Source organism: Mastacembelus armatus, chromosome 23 (assembly GCF_900324485.2).
Source record: "Mastacembelus armatus chromosome 23, fMasArm1.2, whole genome shotgun sequence".
In the NCBI taxonomy this organism is placed as follows: Eukaryota; Metazoa; Chordata; class Actinopteri; order Synbranchiformes; family Mastacembelidae; genus Mastacembelus; species Mastacembelus armatus.
In genome coordinates, this window is record NC_046655.1 from 10694009 (window position 1) to 10716532 (window position 22524).

Below are 22524 nucleotides of genomic sequence, written 5' to 3' on the forward strand. Positions count from 1 at the left end.
CAGATTTAAAAATGAATGATATTCTGGATCTTTTACAGATGTTCTATAGCTGTACTATAAGAACCTTTGGCTGTTTACATCTGTTGCACACTTGTAAGAACAAATAAATTATATGTCAGTATAAATGAACTATTTTGTCTGGGTTAACTTGCTGTTAGGAAGGGAGTTGTTCTTTGTTAATATAATACTATTGCAAAGTATAGCTGACACTTCAGACTTAGTTGAATTCATCTTTGGCGTTTAAACATTAATTATCATCAATCTGTCTAGGGCACTTACATACAGTGATGTTAGTCTATATTTCAGGACTTTGCACACCTGAATGGAACCATGTGCAGAAAAATACATGTGCAGTCACAAACTCTTAAATGTTAATTTACATAATAACCCATTTATAGATGCATGCCGCACACACCCGTACATATTTACTTACACACAGTTTCTCCCCTTGCCCTGACTCAATATGAATTATTCAACCAATCACACGGCTGAACAGTCTGAACTCTGTCCCTGATTGGGACATGCTGTGTTCGCTCTTAATGTCTCACGCTATACCTGACTGACGTGTGTCCACACGTGTGTGTGTGTGTGTGTGTGTGCAAATATGTGTGTGGAAAAGCACTTGAGGTAGCATAACTAAGTAACTATGGACATTTTGATTCCTGAAGCTTTAATATTTTTTTCTTTCAGGCAAAGACAAGCACAACTTGGATCATCCAAACATATATTTTAGGCATGAATAATTGTGCTTTCATACATCATTTAATAGAGGGTAAATTTGTTAATGCATTTTTTACACCAGTCCTTTGTGATTAGCCCACACGTTAACTTTACTAACACTCTTCTGTAGTGTTGTGTATAATAACTATACATGAGGTTTATTCATTTGTTGATCTTTTAGTGTTTTGTTGAGCCTTCACGTGCATTTACAACAGCTCTTTCTTCTTTTTCTCTTCCAGAGATGTTAGAGTCGAGTAACCTCATCACCTTCAATGGCTTGGCCAATAGCTCGAGCTACGACACTTTCCTATTGGACGAGGAGCGAGGGAGACTGCTGGTTGGAGCTGAGGACCACATCTTCTCATTCGACCTTGTCAACATCAACAGAGACAACAAACAGGTTAAGATTCGAATGTTCTCAAGTTTGTTTTGGTTAGAGTTTTTAGTTATGTAGTATTTTTGATTTGATTTGTCTTGACTGTATTTTATCGGTTTGAGTGAGAGCTCTTTTGGTCCTCTCCTCTCTTCTCCCCTCCCCTCTGTGCTGCTGCTTCTGGAGTCCATTACTCCTTCCATCCCTCCCGCTGTCTGTCTCAGGCCAGACAGGGCTGTCCATAATTCCATTACTTCACCTGCACTAGGTTAACAGTCTTTTTTTTATCTGATTCAGGCTGCTATCATAGACACACACGATTTGCCTGCAGGCTGTGGAGAGCTGAGCAGAGGAATCAAAGTACTGAAAAATACATAGTCAATGCAGCGAGGGAGACTGTGTCTCTGAATTCTTTTTGCCCTTGGCTCGGATGTGTAATTTTTCTTTTCCTTTTCGCTCTTTTGTTCTGATTTTGCATCATTATAAGATAAAGACCAAAAAGCAATGATGAAGCAAATCTAATGTAATTACCACGCAATTCGCAATGCAGATTCTCAAAGGAGCAAAACTCAGCTGATCTACAGAGGAGATAAAGCCCAGTAATAGAACAAGAAATGAGTGTGTTATATGCAATATTGTATGATCCATGTACGTGAAGGTGTATACATTTTCAATGCCTTTCCACATCTGTGTGGAAACCAGCAAAAAAATTAGTTTAATTGCACTACATTTTTGAATATACAATCATAGTATTACTAATTATATCTCACACATGGACACTCATACATATGTGAGTTTTTAATTCATGTAACACCAGGGGCACAGATGGATTTGCCTTACAGACATTAAAAGGCCATTACTTATTTGACAATGAGTCCTATCTCTTCTACCAAAGTAGCCTGGTTTCTCCTGTTATTTGAAGTGAAAAGTACAACCATATGCTCAGGACCAGTAACCAAGAACTTTTTAAAACCCATAATTTTTTTAAAACCCATAAAGTGTATACTGCTACTGTTATTGTATACTGTGTTTTCAATTTCATATAAGTATAATACGTTTTTAAACACACTTTTTAAAAAATCCTTTTACTGTCTCCATTTACTGTTTAAAGGGTCATCTCTTTATATCGTATGTATACACAACACGTATGGTATGACCAGGGCTATAGAAGGAAATAGAGTCATAAGTAAAACCAGGAAATGACAGTTGATAGCATGACAAATCCATTTCCTAAGAAGTCTTGCTTTCATTATTCACTGCATTAACTAACTGCTTCCCTGTTAATGTCTCCACTCATAATGTGACTAACCCTTTTTCTCATTTTGCACAGATTGCATGGCCTGCCACCCCCTCTAAGAGGGATGAATGCAAGTGGGCAGGGAAAGACCTTGGGGTAAGTCCACACTCATGATGGCATCAGGATTTCATGTCTTTAATTTCTGTTACCCGAGTTCTGTCTGTTCTTTGTGCTTCCATGCAGTTCTTCAAATTTCTCTAGGATATGTGTTTCGATCACCTGATCACATTATATATTCTAACAACAATGCAACATTGAAGTAGTTGTGTGGATCCAGCACCCGTAAAAACACAAGATGACTGCAGAGGGGTAGGAAATTAGCATTGATGAAAGTGACAGTAGTCATGGTTCATTTCACCTCTGGCATACTGCTCTATAGACTCTCCCTTACAGACACCCACAGCTGATCACACAGGGACAGACTGTACAATCAGTGTGTGGTCACAGTAAGGTGTACACAGTGTATCAGTGACACGAGGACAATGGTGCATTACCTCATAGGTTATTTGCTTCTGTGATGTACTGTATACTTAATGTCGGGAGTATGTTTATGTATGTGGCACAGAGTGTGCGCATGTGTGCATATTTGTGTGGGAGTGTATTGTTTGAGTTCTCATTATCTGGTGCCCTGTGTTAGCTCACATGTGCAATTCTGCACACACGCTGAACACATACTCTGTGTCATCAGCTTTGTTTGTGTGCACAGGGGTGTTATTGTGTTATCTTTGTGTTGCCGTTTGGATATGCCCCCTCTGTGTTATATCTGATCTTAATTTCATGGCTGGATGAGTCTCGAGTGCAGCGGCTGCAGGGTTTTAGGATAATCCAGAATTACATAGTCCTTTTTAAATCACAGAGGTTCTACTGGGGTCTAACTCATCACCAGCTTTTTAGGTTTTACACACAACCACAAAGTCGCAGTCACACAGCAACACAGCACCTTTCCTCCCATGCACAGTGGAAAAAGAGTGCATTCTGGCAGAACAGAATCACACACAACACAATGATGAGGTATTTGCGTGCTGTGAAAATGTTTACCCTTGAAAATGAGGCAGTAAGAGCAGAGACAGAGAGGCCTTGATTAGGACATTACTAAAACATTCAGAGCTCCCAAAATGATGCATTTCTCCAAACCACAATTCAGAGCTGCAGAACAAATGTAACAGCTGCCCCCCTCCCTCCAAAAATGCCTGATGGCTGTATCATTCTCCTTGGCAGGATGAGTGTGGAACATGGCCCCGGTTACTGCATTTGATTCAGTGAGCACAGGGTTCAGATACTGGTATTCTGGAATACTTGAATTCATATTTTTGTAGAACTTCCTAATGTAATTTCCAGCTATTTCTCCAGTTATTACAGATATGAAAGAAAAAATATCCTAAAATTATCCTAGATTTCTAATACATTTTTCTATTTTATTCAACCTCAGCATAATCTCGAAATTAACTCATCCTATTATCAACAAACCCACATACAAATGTGTGTGTATCTGTGTGTGTGTTGAAATGACCTATTTCTCCTATGGAAAATCATCATCAATACCCAGCCAAATGGGAATCATTAATTTTATCCTATAATGACCCTTGGCGGATGTTGTGGTTTCCACATAATGACATGGTTTTTGATCAGGGAAACTGTTTGTCACCTGAGGACAAAGCAGAACCACATGTTTGAGTGACTTGCATAACTAACGTCTGTCAGGGTCAGATGCAACCTACCTACCACATAGCTAATCAGTCTAACTTGAAGACAGCCATGTAAAATCCTAAACAGAGTTGGCATTGGTGGGAGATTATAGGACTGGGTGAAATGCATATAATAAGGGCGTGGGAATGATGTGGGGGGGGGGGGGGCACATATGCTCCTGCTATTCAACAGTAGAAAACACAGAAGGTAAAGTCATTAAGTTACACAGTCACACAGTCATACAGGGGTTGAGATCAGCCACGAGACATAATGCTCAAAGTTTAGCCTTCCTCCGCTGTGTGTGATGATAACATGCACAAATATTTGAATGAATCCTAGTCAGTGCATGGCTAAATATGATATACAGAAATAAACTCAGGAGGTAACAGAGTCTGCCTGCCAGATTACTGACATGTTGTACCATTTATTTGGTTTTACATTGAGTTATGCACAGGACAGTTTGTTGGGTAGTTCCAGTGACTTTCTTAAGTCTCTTCTGGTTGCTTGGCAACCTAAAGGTGATGTCAGCACTTGAGGATGTTATTGCAGATAAAAATTGTTTGGTACATAATTGACATTTTTACACTTGGGTTTTTTGTACAGATGAAACAGCAGATTTTGTGACCCTCAGACACAGCCAGGCTTGTTAACTAAGCTTAACCATCTGCTAGATGCCACATAGGGACATGACAGTGTTATTGACGTTTGTACCAAACTCTTGGCAAAAAAACAAATACATTTATTTCCCAAACTTTTCCTTTAAGCAGATTCCTGTGGAATAGAAACACTCAGAGCACAAACAACAGTTTTAGCCTTTTTGAATAATAGCAGGCAATTCTGTTTTGGAGAAGCTTTGCAGTGTGCAGTCCCAGGGTTCATTTGTTATTACAATGGAAAATGTCATCACTCCAATGTGAAGCCTTGTATCCATTTATGCCTCATATGAGAGAAATCATCAGATCAGAAATGTCTGGGAGGTTTAGAAGCCTGAAGAGATACATGTGTTCAAGGGAGGAAGAGAGAAGGATAATTTGGATGTCTGCATCTGATGTGATGTGTGTGCTGTATTTCCAAATCCCCAAGCAATTGTGTACTGATTTGTTAAGTGGATATTCAGCATGTATTTATAATTAGGCAAACCGTAGACTAATCTTTTAAACACATGTGCCCAAATCAACTCCTCGATGCTGCTAATAGCCCTCCTACATTAACCAGGCCTGCTGATTAGCACTCTAATAAACAGTCTCACACCACTGGGACTATCAACATGTGCTGGAGAGCCAACCCAAATACCCTCGGTAAATTCAAACATATGGATCATTAAAGAGCTGAGGTAGATTTGCTTGTTTCAACTTACAGGTGAGATTTCCTTAAAGTAGCCTCATTTTTATATAGTTATTTTCAGGCTATTCCCAGTTTCTAAACACAACTCCAACAGAGCTTTCCTGAATTCTCTATTATTCTCTGCTTTCCATTAGCCTGTAGTTTCTGCTTAATCACATCAGAGCTTTTCACTATTAAATGTATCAGTGCTATTTCCATAAAGGATAAAACTTAATTTAAGCTTTATCACACAGAGGCGGGAACTGGCAGTGTGGAGATTAGTGCACTACATATATAGGCTTTTTCATAAAAAGCCCATATACTTTGCAAGGCTATATAATATACTGTGCTGCTGGTAGGGTTACAGAATACACAGGTGCAGGTATCGCATGTACAAAATGTATTTCAATCTTCTTGCCAGCTGTAAAAAATTATCCAGAAGTAGGGGTTTTGAGTTTCCTTGTGCTATTTCTTTTTCAGAAAGAGTGTTCTAACTTTGTCCGGGTTCTCCAACCTTACAACCTTACCCATCTGTACATCTGCGGCACAGGAGCTTTCCACCCTATTTGTGCTTACCTGGAAATGGGCAAGAGAGCCGAGGTAATAAATCTCCATTCATTGATGGGTTACATGCATGCAAGAGGTCATTTAGATTTCAACTGAGCATTCATTAAGAAGTCATGAAATGTGACGGCAGTGCTGTAGTGAACTAATGAGAAAGGAAGTGCAATATTGTGCCCCCTTAGAAGGATTTGTGCACTGCCACTGTGCACACCCACACACCACACACACTCATATATCACACACAGCAGTATTCATTCCCTTCATTGATTATTTTCTGATCGATGTTTCCTTTGTGTGAATAAGTGAAAAAAAAGTGTTCACTACATGATTCGACTTCAGCCGTTGGAAATTAAACAACCTCTCCCCTACATAAAGGTTTAATCAGTCATCTTGACAAAGGTCTACAGGTTAATCAATGTACCAGCATGGGTTCTGCAGTCCAACAATGGGGAGGAGATTTAGTGTTTGCATCGTGCAGGTTTTTAGTACAGAAGACCCTGCATGTGTTCTGTTGAGTTTAAAGTGGTATTGTCAGTATTTGATTCAAAGAAAAGTGAGTGAGTTGGATCTCTTTTGTAACTTTTCTTTTAATTTACTTAAAGACTGAAGTTGAGCTGTGGCTTTGATGCATGATCCTACTTTTTCTCCAATATTTTTATTGTTTCTGTGTAATCAAAATAGCTGAACTGAGCACTATAGAAAAATAAATCTCACTGCTCATATCGAGCTGAAGTTCTGGTGTGACCCACTCTAAAAGTAGTATGCTATAATCAGAATATGTTGTAATATGAAACACAGGCTAGGCAGGCTTAATGTGGCTTTCACTGGCCTCATTTTGAACTTTGACCCATTCCACCACAGGACAACATCTTTCGACTGGCTTCACATTTCGAGAACGGGCGCGGGAAAAGTCCCTATGACCCCAAAATGCTCTCGGCCTCACTTCTGATCGGTGAGTTGGATCTTGGCTTCGATTAGTTCCAGGAAGTAGAAATTCACCTCAGAGCTGGTCATTTGTTCCTAACTATACTTTCTCACTGGCAGATGGAGAGCTGTACTCTGGCACATCTGCTGATTTCATGGGAAGGGACTTTGCTATTTTCCGTACCTTGGGAGACCATCATCCAATCAGAACAGAGCAGCATGATTCAAGATGGCTGAATGGTAAAAAAATAGTTTTTATTAGTTAGTTTATGTTAGTTAGGTTTTGTTTGTTTTTTTTTATGTGAAACACTAAATATTACTGTGAAAAGGAAGAAGTTTTTAAATAAAAAGTTAATCTAGAATTTTATAAGATCTAGTTTTATACATGAATTTTCTTTATGTTTTTTAATTTGGGATTGTTAGGTTTGTGGCTGCAGTATACTCAAACATATAGTCTTTCCTGGGTTATATACTTTTAACTAGAGGCTGATTATATGTACAATGTAACAGTGGAAGTCACTACAAACACTGGATACTATTCAATTTTAGACATCAAACTTTAACATTAAAGTAAAACTGGACACTGTGGTCTAAATAAGCCTTAACTATTAAGTACAAGATGGAAGTAAACATTTGTCATTGGCCCGTTTTGGAGAAAAAAACACCACTGAGCTGTTCAAAGGATTTTTTAAAGTATTCAGTTCTCTCACAACCCTCAAATCTCCAGTCACTACCATTCATGTGCAGACATCAGATACCAGGGCCCATTCACAAAGTCACTGGATTTGCCAGTGCTAGTAAGATTAGTGCAGCAGGGAGGGTTATTGACTGCTCAGTCTGTCTGGCTATCTTTCGGCACCATGGAGGACTTTGGGAACCACAAAAGGTCAGTTTGAACCTTTCCCTCAAGCTGTGCCATCCCTTTTCCCCCCTTTTTCCCACAGAACTAATCTGCTCTCAGCTGTTTTCCTGTACTGGAGTCAAATTCCTCAGAGATGCACTCAATCACCCCCCTCCCTTCCAGCACCATCAACACTGCTCTCCGCAGTGCTGATTACTGTGATATTTTAATATCACAGCAATAAAGAGAGAAGTCATTGTTACCACGTTAATCCCCATCGATCTTTCACCTTGTTCAAACAAATACTCCGGGGATTGTATCCATTCAGCAAAATCTAGCTCCTTCTCTACAAAGGGAGGATTGTAATTGCATGGATTACTGAGATGGGGCTTTTCTATTCAGCCTTTATCAACAAGGTTACATGGTACTCATATGTAACAGGGAGAAACTTGGGAATAAATCCTAATTAGCAAGTGAAAGGATTTAGGGGTAAACGGTGGCTTTAGTCTCGCTAGTTTTAATTCCTGTATTTTATTTACACATTAATGCCATCTCAGTCAGAGGAGGTTAGATTAAACGTCCTCTGAATAAAGTTGCCTTTTGGTAGGAATTAAATGTAATGAATTTGTATGACCTAAATGGTTGGGGACACTGGCAACAGCCTGTTCTTGTATGCATGTCTATGCAGAGATAAATTTGTGAATGAGTAGATTTAATTGCACATATTGGCAATAGAGGGCTAAACTATGTGTGTGGTACACATGATTCACAGCGCAAATAAATTTGTTTCCCACTTTGACCGCACTCTATTTTACAGCTACTCTATATCCTTAAGGGCCACAGAGGCGTAACATGGCACTGCTTGTTTCTCTCCAGCTAACCCCTGAGCTTTAAGACACAGGCTCAATTTACGCGTGATGACGCCTCAGTGACTGCAGCCACTTCTCCTCAGTTCTTATGCCCCTTCATGTCAGGAGATATCCCAGCCCTAAGGCCTCAGCTTGCTCGTTTAGCTTTGATTTCCTCCTGTGTTTAAAGTTGAGATAAATTTATTCAAGTGTTACCCAGGACAATCAGAGCCATGTGTGTTTGCGAGGATGTGGTCTCGAAATAGGGGTTATGTGGGATTTGGACTTGGAGAGCTCACTCAGGGTAAAGTCAGATACTGTAACACCAGGGTGTAAAGTGAATGGCTGTTATTACTGAGCCGTGACTGGAGAATATCATGGCGGATTGACTTCAGAGGTGTAAAATAGGGGTGAAACGCTTGTCATCGAGAAAGAAGTTCAGTCGTAAAATGATGTTTGTATAGGGGTGTGTGATTCAGTTTGTGTATGTACAAATTTATGCTTTGGCTCTATCATCCATTGTACTCACCACATAAAAGATTTTTTTTTTATTTATTTATGTTCCTGATTTTCCTCCAGACCCCAGATTTGTCGGCGTACACTTGATCCCTGAAAGCGACAACCCTGAAGACGACAAGCTCTTCCTGTTTTTTAAAGAGAACGCCATGGATGGAGAGCACACCGGCAAAGCTACCATTGCCAGGATAGCACAACTGTGTAAGGTAACAACACACACAACAGAGTTCTTCTCACATTTTATTAATAAGCATTGGCAATACTCCTCATTACGTCCATATTTACTTCTTGTCCAGAAATACATATTGATGTTAGAACTTATAAAAAATGTGTTAATGTCGTTACAGAATGATATGGGAGGTCACAGGAGTCTGGTGAACAAGTGGACCACTTTTCTCAAGGCCCGGCTCATTTGTTCAGTCCCCGGGGTCAATGGCATTGATACACACTTTGATGAACTACGTAAGTGTGTATTGTTTATTCATACATGAAGGAAGCAGTATTTGACACACCTTCACCTATTCTTGTTGTGTATTTCCAGAGGACGTGTTTCTCATGAGCTCCAAGGATCCAAAGAATCCAGTTATCTACGCTGTTTTCACCACATCTAGGTAATCTTTTCATGAATCTTTTCGTGGTCTCTAAAGTGTGCGTGCAAGGCCTCATATTCTTGAGCAGGTTGGCAGACCTCATATTTGTTTTGTTGAATTTGTTGCTAGGGGTTCAGGAGCTAATATATTTGGTAGGGCAAACCGTCCTGGACAAGTTTTCTCCTTTGTATTTGAAAAACACACATGGTTTATATTTCTTTTAAAGAGTTGGGTTTTTTTCTGATCTTTTATCTATAATTTCCTAACCATTTTCAATGACACACCAGGATGCAAGCGACCAAGCGTGTCCCTGTCAAATTCCCAGACTGTGCTCCCCGTCCCATAATCCACTTACAGGTGTCTTACGGTTGCTTTCCCCTTGTGTGGCACATCCCCCCACAAATCATATTGGAGATTGCTTTTAGCCGAATCCCTGTTCCCCACTACCTGTCCCTTCTTTTCAATGAAACCTTGGCAGAGGCTTGTAGGGAAATCAGATTATGGAGCCGGAGGGAGAGAGAGAAACACGATATTCACTCAGCATGAACGCACGTCTCTCCCCTGGCTGCCGCCCCAGCATTGAATGGGGTTTTCAGAGGCCGGGTGTGGCTCTATTGAAGCATGCAGGGAGGTGAAGGCACGGGGCAAGGCAGATAAGTGAGTTGAAATGGCACAGATGGTGGCACTTATCATGATGATGATGAATTTGCATTTGGAAAGGAGGAGGGGGCATTTTGTGTCCAGTAGTGTCTCTGAACTGCTTTGAAAAAAGGACAAACACTTCACCATCAATCACCACTAATGATAAGGACTGAATGGATGAATAGAACAGCAGTGTGAGCTAAGACATACTGACAGGCACCTTGCATCATCAGGCCTCTATGGTTTTTCTCAGCTTTCTGGAATGTATTCAAACAAAGAGGTCAGTGCACGGTGGTGGGTGTGCACCCGCATACCCCCACGTGTGCCCGCACACACACACACAAACATGCATGCATGCTTTAAAATTCAATTATGGGGCATTGAGGAATTAGAGTGATTTAATTGGTTTTCTAAGTGGCCGGTTTGCAGAGATGAATAAGGCAGAGATTCAGAGGGACCGACTTTTAATATCATTGCTTAATGAGGCACAGAGACGCTGCCACTGACAGATCAATGTTTGATTCTGCCCTTATTTCTGTGTGTGTTTGTGTGTGCATTTTTGTGGGGATGGTTGAATTTATATGCCTGTCTCACATACTGTGTATCTGCACAAACACATGTTCGCCCTTCTTCTTTAAGCACAGATATTGGAGTGCCTTCTTCTTGCCCCCAGAGTTAATTGAATTTCTCTGTAATTAACATTTTCAAATGCTAATCCATTCGTCTTCCATGCCTTAGTAAGTTCTGTCGGCTGTGTGTATGCCCGCCACATCCCCAATTAGTCTGATACAACTTCCCATTGCAGTCAGCAAGACAAAGGACGTCCTGAATCTTACTGACGTATTTGGTTTCTGCAAATGCAAGAGAGATTTTCTCTAAAAGTAAAATCTAAGATGTGACACTTAAAGTTGAACTTACTGAGATTATGTATGAACCTATGACTTACAAGTGAATAATTATAAATCTGTAAAAATGTGAGACTGATCTCACCGTTCATTGATAGAGGTTAATGTTCTTGACGGTGTTCAAAGCAAACAGCCACCTTAGTGTGTCAAATGTCACATCTCCACATGAATATTCTAATAACTCTCCTGGAATATATATCTTGGATTATTCAAGTGGAACTCCCAGATTCTCCATATAAATGAGTCATAGCTCAAAAAGCTATTTTCTGGATGACCCAGGACAGAGCAGAGATTGAAATAAAACCCACAAAATTTCTCTTTCTTTTTTTTTTTTTTTTTTTGCATGATTGATTGAACTTGTCTGCTTTGGACTTCGTCTGGCCATCTGGCTCGAGCAAGCACTCACAAAATATTGGAGGGGATTTCAAATATGCTCTGAAGCAGGTCTCCTGTTTTGTTGGTTGTGTGCCCAAATTCCTGTCTGTTCTCAAGTGGCTGGAAGCAATCAGAGAGAAGTTCCAATCTGTCATTCCCGTACTTAAGTAACGACAACCTTGCTTCCCTCTGTCTTTGTGCTGTGAAGGGTCATTTTGTTGTCTTTCTTCAGTATTTCCAGCCTCCTAATCCCTGTCTTGTGACCGATCATATATAAATCTCCTGTTTTTCTGGCTGTTTTTTCATTTCACCGCCTTCTCACTCCCTCTCTTCATCCTTAAACTCTTTTTTTTTTCACCCTTTGTATGTTTCTCTCTCTCTTTCCTCTATAGTAACATATTTAAGGGCTCAGCAGTGTGTATGTACAGCATGGCAGACATCAGGAGGGTTTTCCTGGGTCCGTACGCCCACAGAGATGGACCCAACTACCAGTGGGTGCCTTTCCAAGGCCGGGTGCCCTACCCTCGCCCTGGCACTGTGAGTCCTCACATAAATAACTGCCCACAAATGCAGTACAACAAATATGCCCGACACAGCTTTGCATTCTTGACTGGCATTTTCTATGAGAGGTTAATGCAGATCAATCAGACTGTGGCATTTCATGTCTCGTTCTCAGTGTCCCAGTAAGACATTTGGTGGTTTTGACTCAACCAAGGACCTTCCAGATGATGTCATCACCTTTGCCAGGGGACACCCAGCTATGTACAACCCAGTGCACCCAATAGGGGGGCGTCCCATCATGGTGCGGACTGATGTTGACTACCAGTTCTCCCAGCTGGTGGTGGACAGAGTGGAGGCAGAGGACGGACAGTATGATGTCATGTTCATTGGCACAGGTACAAAAATTCAGAAAGTTTGACTGTTTCTGTCTTAACAGTAGATTTTGACAGATTACTGAGATTAGTCACAGCTACAGAAAACAAACTGCACCAGAAACCAACTCCAACTTTATTTAAATGTTTACAAATTGTATTTTGGATTTTTTTTAGTGAACTCTTTTAAATAAACACATATCAATTAAAAGTTTTTCCTACCAGAAAATGCTGTTTTATATTAGTATTTTAGAATTCAATGTTATAAACACGACAGAGGCAAACAGACTTTTTACTGTAGCATCTTTATAGTAAAAAGCTCAATCAATAAAAAAATCAGGAGGCAGCTACAAATCTCTGACTAGAGAATTGAGTCACTAATAAACAAATATATTTATATGTGATCAAAACAGACTTTTCATGGAAACATACTGTATCTGACTGTTGCCTTTCAGATATGGGAACGGTGCTGAAGGTGGTGACAATCCCCAGAGAGACCTGGCATGACCTGGAAGAGGTGGTGCTGGAAGAGATGACTGTCTTTAGGGTATGATGTTGTGTGTTAACAACAATTTATAAAGCTGACATCCTATGAGAATTGTTTATATTAAACTGAGACCTGCAGTATAAAAATACATTACTGTCAGAGATGTGTTTTAACAGGCTCTGTTTGTGTTGTACAGGAGCCCACTCGCATTACTGCTATGGAGCTGTCCACCAAGCAGGTAACAATTTGTATTGACACAATAATTTATCCAAAAGTTGTTGACAAGGTTTCAAATCCAAGGAAATCAAAAAAAAAAAATTAAACTTCAGGACTTTTAATCAATACCCAAAGACAGATTTCTAATGTGCCTACCTCTTCTTACAAGAACCTTTCCAAGTGAACCCCACAGGAACATTCAGTTTTTATGTCCTTAATGTTTCTTTGGCTCTCACAGCAACAGCTGTACCTTGGCTCAGCCCTGGGCGTATCGCAGATGTCTTTACACCGTTGCGAGGTGTATGGGAAAGCTTGCGCTGAGTGCTGCCTGGCTAGAGACCCTTACTGCGCCTGGGATGGTACCGAATGCTCGAGATATTTTCCCACTGCCAAGAGGTAGGAGCATAAACACATTAAACACTCTTTTTTAACTTTTATTTCTCATCAGTGGGTTTGCTGAGCATGCATGCTCCGTTACCAGTATCCTGCCTTTGCGTCGATGCCGTCACATGCAGTCACACATGGGAGATATCAGTACAGCTGGAGTCTACTATTGCATTTGGCTCTAAAAGCTTTGCTCAAAGGCATCTCAACATACAACCCTGTTTCTCTAACCCACGTCCACTGGCCTATTAGCAAGTACAGTGAATCCAAATATATACACAATACATGCCAAAAAACCTAAACAAGTAATCTAATAGGAATACAGTCAGTAAGTTCACATGCACATGCAGGCTTCCAAGAGGTCCAAATCAGAAACCTGGGTTCTCATGCCAGTAACATTTGTTCTGAGTAGTGATCCTGTCACCCCACAGCCAAGATGTACACACGTACACATGAATATGCATCTACACACACGCAAACACACTAAATTATAACCAACAGGAGCAGCCTGACCGCTTCACCCTGCAGCCAGGAGGTATGAACATACACACCCTCAAATTACCCTCTGCTGTATCCAGCGGGATCAGGCTGACCACTACATCCCTCACACACACACACACACACACACACACACACACTTAGCACTACACCCCTGCATCTCACTCATCCAGAACTTCTCACACATAGCAGAAGTAGGCCAGTGGGTATACTCCAGCTTGGCAGGGTTACAGACAAGGTGGCACACCCCGCGGTTAAGGCCAGGACCAACTCCTCTCAGCTCCTGTCTATGCTGCAAATATTTTCTCTCCCAGACACCAGGCACTGCAAGTGCACAGACAGCCAGGAAGACAGGAATGTTAGCCCAGGAAAGGCAGAGAAGAGGGACATGTGACGGAAAGAGACAGAAAGATGTGTGTACATGTATGGCATGCGTAGGGAAGGGAGGACAGAAGTGGTCATATTTTGAGTGCAGATATCACACACATGCTGACCATTTAGAGAGTTTAAACAGTGGAAGTTAGTCCGTAGAGCCAGGCTATGAAAATGCCTCACATTTACAGTAAAAGATGTGGATGGGCATAGCAGACCTTCATTTTGAGAATACAAAGAGAAGGGTTGTTTTTACAAGGCTGTGCAAGGGCACACCAGCGCTGTATATGTTTCATAATAGTGCCTCATTGGAAGGCAGTGAAGCACACTGGTTCATCGCTTCGCAGGTTTATGTTTCTTACATTCTGCCAGGGTTTTTTTTTCCTTCCATGTGATTTAACAGTGGAGTGAAGGTTGAATAAATACCCAGTTCCTATTCATTAAAGTGAAGCTGAGCGTGGAGTAACATTGTGTAACATTACCCCCTAGTGGTTGAAATCAAACAGTACATTGAACAGAACATGATTTCTGCATCTATGAACTGTTTTTTAACGTTTTTTCTTCCCAGGCGAACCAGACGACAGGACATCAGAAACGGAGACCCTCTCTCCCAGTGCTCAGACCTTCAGCATCATGGTACCGTAATGACGTCACACACTCACTCCTGCACTTTCTCCTTTTTTTCCACACATCTCAATCCCCTTTGTGTGTGTGTTTTGGTATGAGCAGATGACATGGACAGCGTAGGAGGCAGCGTAAACGACAGGAGCGTGTTCGGTGTGGAGAACAGCAGTATGTTCCTAGAGTGCAGCCCCAAGTCTCAGAGAGCGCTGATCTACTGGCAGCTGCAGAAGCCCAACGACGATCGCAAGCATGAGGTGTGTATGCGTTGAATTTTGTTCATGACTTAACTCTTGAAAGCACCAGGCACCTCAAATGGCAAATTCCTGCTGGATGACTGTAAAACCCTTACATGCTACTTTGGTCTATCTGTGTCACACTAACTACACCAGTAACTAGCAATAAAACATCATTTGTCTGCCAAGGGCTATACTTTTCCTGCTCTGTGTTATCATGTCATGACTTCTGGCCCCTTTGACCTTTAACTTCAGGGAGAGGGTGGCACCCTTAGGTCATGGATGTTTAAATTGAGCTTTTGACCTTGTGATTTTTTTCAAACTGGGTGTTCAAAGTGTGTTGGTTTAGGTAGATGAACAATCTGGGCTCTACCACCACCAAAGCTTCTAATGTTATGAGTGAGGAACCTGGTCACAGTGTTGAGGTATACAGCAGATACTGTGCACCATGTTCATATTACAAAGTACAAAGTATGTTATTCATGTTTCAATGTTGGTTCACGCTGATTTTTGGACAGCCCTGTGGGGTCTCTTTACCCAGTTATGTTTATATTCAGTGTTTATCACAAAAACAACACATGGTGTGTGCCCTTAGGGCTGAAAAAATGTGTATTTCTTTCATCATAAAACAGTTGCAGAGCTACTTCACACTAAAAACATCACAGGGTGATAAGTTCTATAATTAGACACTGCAGAAACTGTGGTCCACACTGATGGAACTACCCATTCTCTAGTTTCCAACTGACAGTTTTTTCATTCTCTGTGTGTTTCAGATCAAGGTAGATGACAGAGTGCTTCATACAGATCAGGGACTGCTCATACGCAGTCTAACACAGTCTGACACTGGTGTCTACCACTGCCAGGCTGTCGAACACGGCTTTATCCAGCCTCTGCTACGCCTCAACCTCCAGGTCATCCCCACTCAGAGACTGAGCGACATCCTACCTGGACTTCCCAGTGTCGGAGGCGGAATAGGTCACGCTGCCAAGCACAGGCTGTGGTACCGAGATTTCCTATCTCTTTTGGACCACCCAGACCTCAACAGTGTGGAGGAGTTTTGTGATCAAGTTTGGAAGAAAGAGCGCAAACAGAAGAGGGTGAAGATGCCCAACAGTCAGGGTAAACCTGACAACACTGGAGGTTCTGCATTACGGCCAAAAGCTTTGGCTCCTAATGCTCAGAAGCAGCAAGCCAGTCCACCACAGAGTAGGTCATGGCTTCAGGCTGGAGCTCCACCACTGGAAGGGTCAGCACGCAGCCAGAAGGTTCAACCAAATCTGGGCATGTTGAGTGGCCAGGCACCTAGGAACAACCAGAAGAACCAAAACAACCAGAAGGGGCAGGGCAGCCTGGCTGCTTCTCAAGTCATGGGGGGATCCAGGGCGAGCAGCCAGCATGCAGCCAAGTGGAGACGGATGCAGGAAAATAAGAAGGGACGGAACAGGAGGACCCATGAGCTTCAAAGACCCCCACGTAGTGTTTGAGAGGAAGCACAGAGATGCAGACATGCAACCAGATCTACACACACATGCACAGACGCACAAATATACACACAAATACATTCTGCAGATTGTGTATCCAATGTATGTTTCACTGACCTCTCCTCAACAGCAGCCAGAACAAAAAAATAAAAATAAAACATCAAACACACTTTTAGGTAGAAATACATTAACTGCAAACATGTAAAAACAATAAAGATCTCATTCAACACACATTTACACAAATGAAGATAACCTGTGAAAGGACAAAGATGGATAGAGGACTGAAAAACTGGAATGCATATTGTAAATGTGTGAGGATACGGCTGGTTGCCAGACACTTCAACCTCCTGTACATAAGCTACGAAAATGGGACTGGGATAAAAACATCTAGTGAGGAGTTTGTTGGTAAGCAGATGGCCTTATATGCCAAGAGGACAGTTGCTGAGACATTAATAGATACACAGACATTTATGGAAGCAGAAATGATGCATACACTGCAACCTGCTGCCCTCATTGACCTGAGCATGTGAACTGCAGGATATTGTACATGGAAATGGATTAAAAACTATTTTGGAGAACTGTTTGAGAAGAAAATGAACCTCCCATCTAGTATTTCAAGTCAAGACAGACAACAGCAAAGACGGAAAGAGCAGGGTTGCAGTTCAACCTTGAGGTGTGCACAGCTTGCACCAGTGGCTCTCATGCTGTTTAAAAACAAATAGAAGCATTATTACACGCAAAGACTATAAAGTCACGCCACAGTGCAGAGAAAATGCTTTAGATTAACCCTCTCAAACTGAGGCTGGGAAAGCATTGTGCATGTTGTTGTCATGTTTTAATAAGCTAGTTATTTTATGAAATTCTAGAGGCTTTTTTACACCCTAAAAAATGTTACATGTTTCTTTTATATTTTCTTTCTTTACCAAACCAGTGCTTCTAATTTTGGGGCAGAAATTAGAAGCAACATAGTCGTCTCATTGTGCATTACCACTCCTGTTACCAAGGATTCTGTGTAAGTTATTAAGTTGTTGCTTTTTCTGGGATTTATCAAATCTGGGTATAAATTCCAGTTATGGGCTATGCTAAAAATCCAGTCTGAAATAGACCTCTGCTTGTTTTGTGTACAAAAACAAACTTAAGTCTGTGTATATACAGTACATATACAGTACAAGAACACCACTTTATTATTTATTGCTCATTGTTTTGTGAAAGGGTTGCATTTATTTTTGATATTATTGTATTTTTGGCTCATCACTATATTGGAGAAATGATGGCAAAAGCAATTAAGAAAACTTTGATGGACCAAGTGACTGAAATTGTGTCAAGGAATCCCTTTTTTGGGATGTAAGGTTTGAAAAGTACAGGGGTTTGTGTCATTAATCACATTGTTAGATTAATGAGATCCCACCAACGATAAGCACAATTTTGTCTCTTCTGCCTTTCATAACAGATCATTTCATTATGTTTTCCTTTCTCCCAATCCACCCCACGTCTTATTCATTATGTGTAAGATAATTCCCCAACTGAAAAACATTAGCTGTGAATCTCTGTAAGAAAATAGTCAAGAAAAATGTTAAATCTAGTCTGAGGAGAAGACATGTTATACTGCATGTGAATGCTACCTACAGTAAGTGCATCTTTTTTATTGTCTCTATGTGTTTTGTGTGAGAGGTGACGTTCCCTTAAAACAAGGTGTGAATTACTTTTGTCCTTTTGCCAAAACAGCGATATTATCGACTCATGATACTCTGGCCAAAGCTGTTCGAAACCCAAACTCTTTGATCTTTGATTCAACAGTGGTATCCCCCCTGTCTCCCATGACAAGATTAATGTGTCAATGCAATAAATTAGTGTTCTGTACCAAAACCCAGACCTTTGGTATGTCCCTACTTCGGGTCTCTCCCTCAGAGTTAGAAAAGCAAGAGAGCTGAAACTTAGCGCTGCTGTAACACAGTTCTTTCTGGCATGCATTCAGTTGTCTAAATAAACATCTCCGTTACAAAAAGTCTTTATTCTCATTTCAGTCAAAACAGTCTGCAGGCTGGGTCACTGAGCCACTGTTAACGCGTTTCACCTGTTCTGCTCTAACAAGCCAAAATGTTTGCTGTGAAAACAAAGCCTGCTTTGAAGCTCTGAAAAGACTAAGACTTCAATTTATAGTGCTGCAAGAAAAGATTTACCTTTATTGTGATAAAGTCAGAAAAGCTGATATGGATATATTCAAACCTGAGCAAATTAAACTAAAACATCTGCAGGACTAAAGACCACTGAAGGTAAGCAAGATTTTTGTTTTTCCTTTCAAATTTGGGTGAACCAACTCTTCACAACAAACCACTACACATCATCAGTTTTACACTTGAGCTTTTCTGGCTGTGATGTGTCAAAAATGTATCCAGTGAAAAAACAAAACCCAAGCAAAGCATGTGAACGAGCCCTGAACAGAGAATATGATGATTCCCGTAAAAGGCCACCAGAGGTCACTGTCGTTCAACTGCCGTTGCAGCCTGTTTGTCAAAGCCAATCCAGGCCTTGAGGTGAGGTCTGAGTGCGTGCTTTAACATCTTAACATGTTGTAATATTTTTGCATAAATCCATTGTTTTAACAGTCAGACACAATTATCTCTGAAAGCAACAGTTCCCTACTCGGAGACTGCACACGTGCACTTGTGTGTTGCATGTCAGCTGAAGTGATTAGAGTGGCGTAATCATGTTCCTTTGGCCTCAAGTTTCAGACATGTTATGAATTTGCTGGTCCTGTTACCATGGTGACAGTCCTTGAATGTCCTGTGTGTTTGTGTGCGACTGTCTCAAGTCTTGAAGCTACACGTTTTCAGCTGTAGAAAGGCGATGTTTTGAGTATTATGTTGGAGGGTTTTATCACTGTGCCCTTTCCTTAAGGGGGTTCTTCTGCTGTCTGAAGTGTTTTCCTCTCATATCTGCTCCTCACAGCTACAGTCTATTTCTCTTTGGAACAACAATAACCACCTTCAGCTGCTAAACGCAACATTAATGCTCTCTTGGCAATAGTGAACAGTTTTCAGTTGAACTCATTACTTAAATATTGAAATTATCATGCCTTAGATTTTCTTCTTTTCTTCATAAATGGATGATGCAGTATTTGAGTCATCCCCAGGGGACAATAATTTGAGAAACGTAAATAAAGATTTTACCTGACATTTATAAAATATCATCTTGGCTGCACTGAAAAATAATTTTGACTCTGCTCTGACTGCAAACCTCTTTTATGTTTTTATTGACACTGATGAACTTTTCAGATTCAGTTTTTAAATTTTTACTTCCATAAGATTGAAGCTACTAGTTTGCATTTCAATCAAATCACACAGATTTTCATTTGACCAGTGACAGGAATTTTCTGAACTAGATTTTTTCTCATAATACCCTGATCTGAGGACCCATTATTTATATTTCACTGTTTATAGTATGTCTGTGTGTGTGTGTGTCCAAAGATCCTCACAACTCTTGAACTTAGGCTCTAGTAAGAAGCTCTGACTCATTCCTTCTTGCCCAGCATCAAACCCAAGGTATTAGGGGAAATCAAGTCTGTGGGCAAGGAGAAAGGAGATATAGGTCAAAGGCAGGACAACACAACAGCAGGCTGTTAGACTTCCTGCTAGCCAAGTAAACTGCTGTGAAAAGCACCATCTGGATGGCACGTGTAGTCTTTGTATGCATCGTACAGCATTCAGCTGTAGGTAATATATATTAATGCACTATTCTTCAGGTGATCCTATAATTAGGAACCTTGCAGATGAGTGGCAGCTGCTGCAGAAACTATGGCAACCGGGGAGGGATCTTATACAGAGCAGCTCTTTGTGATGATAAATTACATTTTCCATTAAGACTGAACCCCCCTGTGTTCTCCAGGTGTAGCTTGCTTTTCTTACCTTCTCACTGACAACACGTACCACACAGATACTCTAAGAACATATACTATATGCAATCATAAATTTGTGTTCAACTGAGATATGCAGTGTCACATTACGGCTGTGAATCAAGATGTACTACATAGAGGTTTCACTACATTAAAGGGGTGTTACAGTGATTTAGCATTGTACTTACACTCAGATGGACAACTGGCAAAAACCACATTACAAAAAATTGTTAAAATTGTTTAGAACTCAACTTTTAGGCCCTAGGATATGCCAAGGTCCAAAATATTGAATTACATCATACAATTCCCATAATGCTGTTATACTTCCTGTGCATAAATTCCTTGGGGTTACAGTAAATATACAGTGCCCTCTGGGAGTGCTGTTTCACTGTCTGTCACTAGGAAGCCATGATTTATGGCTGCAGTCCCACCTCCTCAACACCAAGCTACAAGGCTGGGAGTCACAAACATCTTACATGGCTGCACAGGCAGGCACATATCTAGGGACAGGCATAAACTGACTCACGCACATTGGATTAATCACATACACTCTCCATTCACTGGTTGCTTGGGATTGGTGACCTGATCAATAACCTGTTCCTGTCTGTCTCTGGAAAGCAAAATGATTCATGCCAAACTGTGAGCTTAAATTCACAGACTTGGTGTAGTTAGCTTGGAGTTGGCTGGAGTTTTTTATATTTTCTCCTTGTTGGCTTTTTAATGTGAATATGCTTCTGCATTTGTATGTATGTTTGAATTTGCCCTGAGTATGTGTGACTCACCTGTGTTTAGTAAATCTAAACTAAAGGGACTTAGCCCCTTGTTGCAAAGTGCTGTCACCGGCTATGACGCTACCTTGACAACAGGTGTGTTGTTAATGATTCATGAACTGCAGGGGTGTGTATAACTAGACTAATATTCAAAAACATTGACACAATCTCATCTCTGACTTTCTAAAATGAGCATTTCTTCTTTAAAGTATTACTTCCCGTCCTCTTGCTCTACTGATGAATCAGCCCATTAGAGGTTTGTGCAGAATTAGTTAAGATGTCAGCTGCTGTCACTTCACGGAGGATAAATGTGGAATGTGAAATGAGAGTGGAGGGTGAGGAGAGTACAAAAAAAAAAACCTGTCTCAGTGGAGATCGTAAGATCATTTAGCTTAGCTTAACACAACTTTTATATGGAAGAAACAGCTAACCCTAAACCTTAACTACTCAGTCTAGATCCCTAACCTCAACAACTCGCTCTTCTCCATTCAACTTACCCTACTCTGCACGTTTCCCAAAAATCACCATGGTAACCCGATAGATTCAATTAACCAGTACCAATGCTTTTACCTAACGTTAACCACTCGACCTGGATACCTAACCCCAATTGTTATTTCATTAGAAATCAGAAACCTTCAATCAATGCTTGAAAATCTAACTCCGTCAACCCAATTTGGCCACTTATATTTCATAGTCTTATAGTACTTGAGGGAAATTATTCAGCTTGGAACAGGGGTGACATATAGCCCATGGCATCTGAAGGACATGCATCATTCCATGCCTTGCCTTTGGCTCTCCACTCCACACCACACCATTGGGATACACATCAAATTGGATTCATACCCCTAAACCTCACTCTGCCCTCTAATCCTGACCCTATCCCTTAACCCAACCTGCCTTAACCTGCCTTACCCTGGCTCACTCACAATGTACAAAATCCACTTACTAGTATTTCAAAAACTCACTAAATAAAATATTAAATGTTGTTTGTTCATTCCATATAAATGACAAGTTTTAATGGGGCATTTGTAAATATGACAATTTCTCAGAGCAGTGACGTCACGGCGTCTCTGCTGATTGTCAAGAAATAA

The 22524-nt window shown here is 40.8% G+C and overlaps 1 protein-coding gene across 4 annotated transcripts in view; it reads left to right on the forward strand.

Annotated features, from left to right (window-relative positions):
* sema3aa (sema domain, immunoglobulin domain (Ig), short basic domain, secreted, (semaphorin) 3Aa) overlaps positions 1-18777 on the forward strand; it is a 30248-nt gene extending 11471 nt beyond the window's left edge. For 3 of the 4 annotated variants that reach the window (XM_026326435.1, XM_026326433.1, XM_033325040.1), the window contains 16 exons: positions 960-1120; positions 2424-2486; positions 5880-5999; positions 6825-6915; positions 7008-7127; positions 9156-9298; positions 9440-9554; positions 9634-9703; positions 11997-12141; positions 12281-12500; positions 12932-13023; positions 13160-13201; positions 13418-13575; positions 15002-15069; positions 15163-15311; positions 16064-18777. In XM_026326435.1, the coding sequence (XP_026182220.1) occupies positions 962-1120; positions 2424-2486; positions 5880-5999; positions 6825-6915; positions 7008-7127; positions 9156-9298; positions 9440-9554; positions 9634-9703; positions 11997-12141; positions 12281-12500; positions 12932-13023; positions 13160-13201; positions 13418-13575; positions 15002-15069; positions 15163-15311; positions 16064-16774 (2466 nt within the window). In that variant the 5' untranslated portion in view covers positions 960-961 and the 3' untranslated portion in view covers positions 16775-18777. The remainder of the gene's footprint in view (positions 1-959; positions 1121-2423; positions 2487-5879; positions 6000-6824; positions 6916-7007; positions 7128-9155; positions 9299-9439; positions 9555-9633; positions 9704-11996; positions 12142-12280; positions 12501-12931; positions 13024-13159; positions 13202-13417; positions 13576-15001; positions 15070-15162; positions 15312-16063) is intronic. The other variant, XM_026326434.2, reaches the window with a different exon arrangement.
* Positions 18778-22524: the final 3747 nt, after the last annotated feature.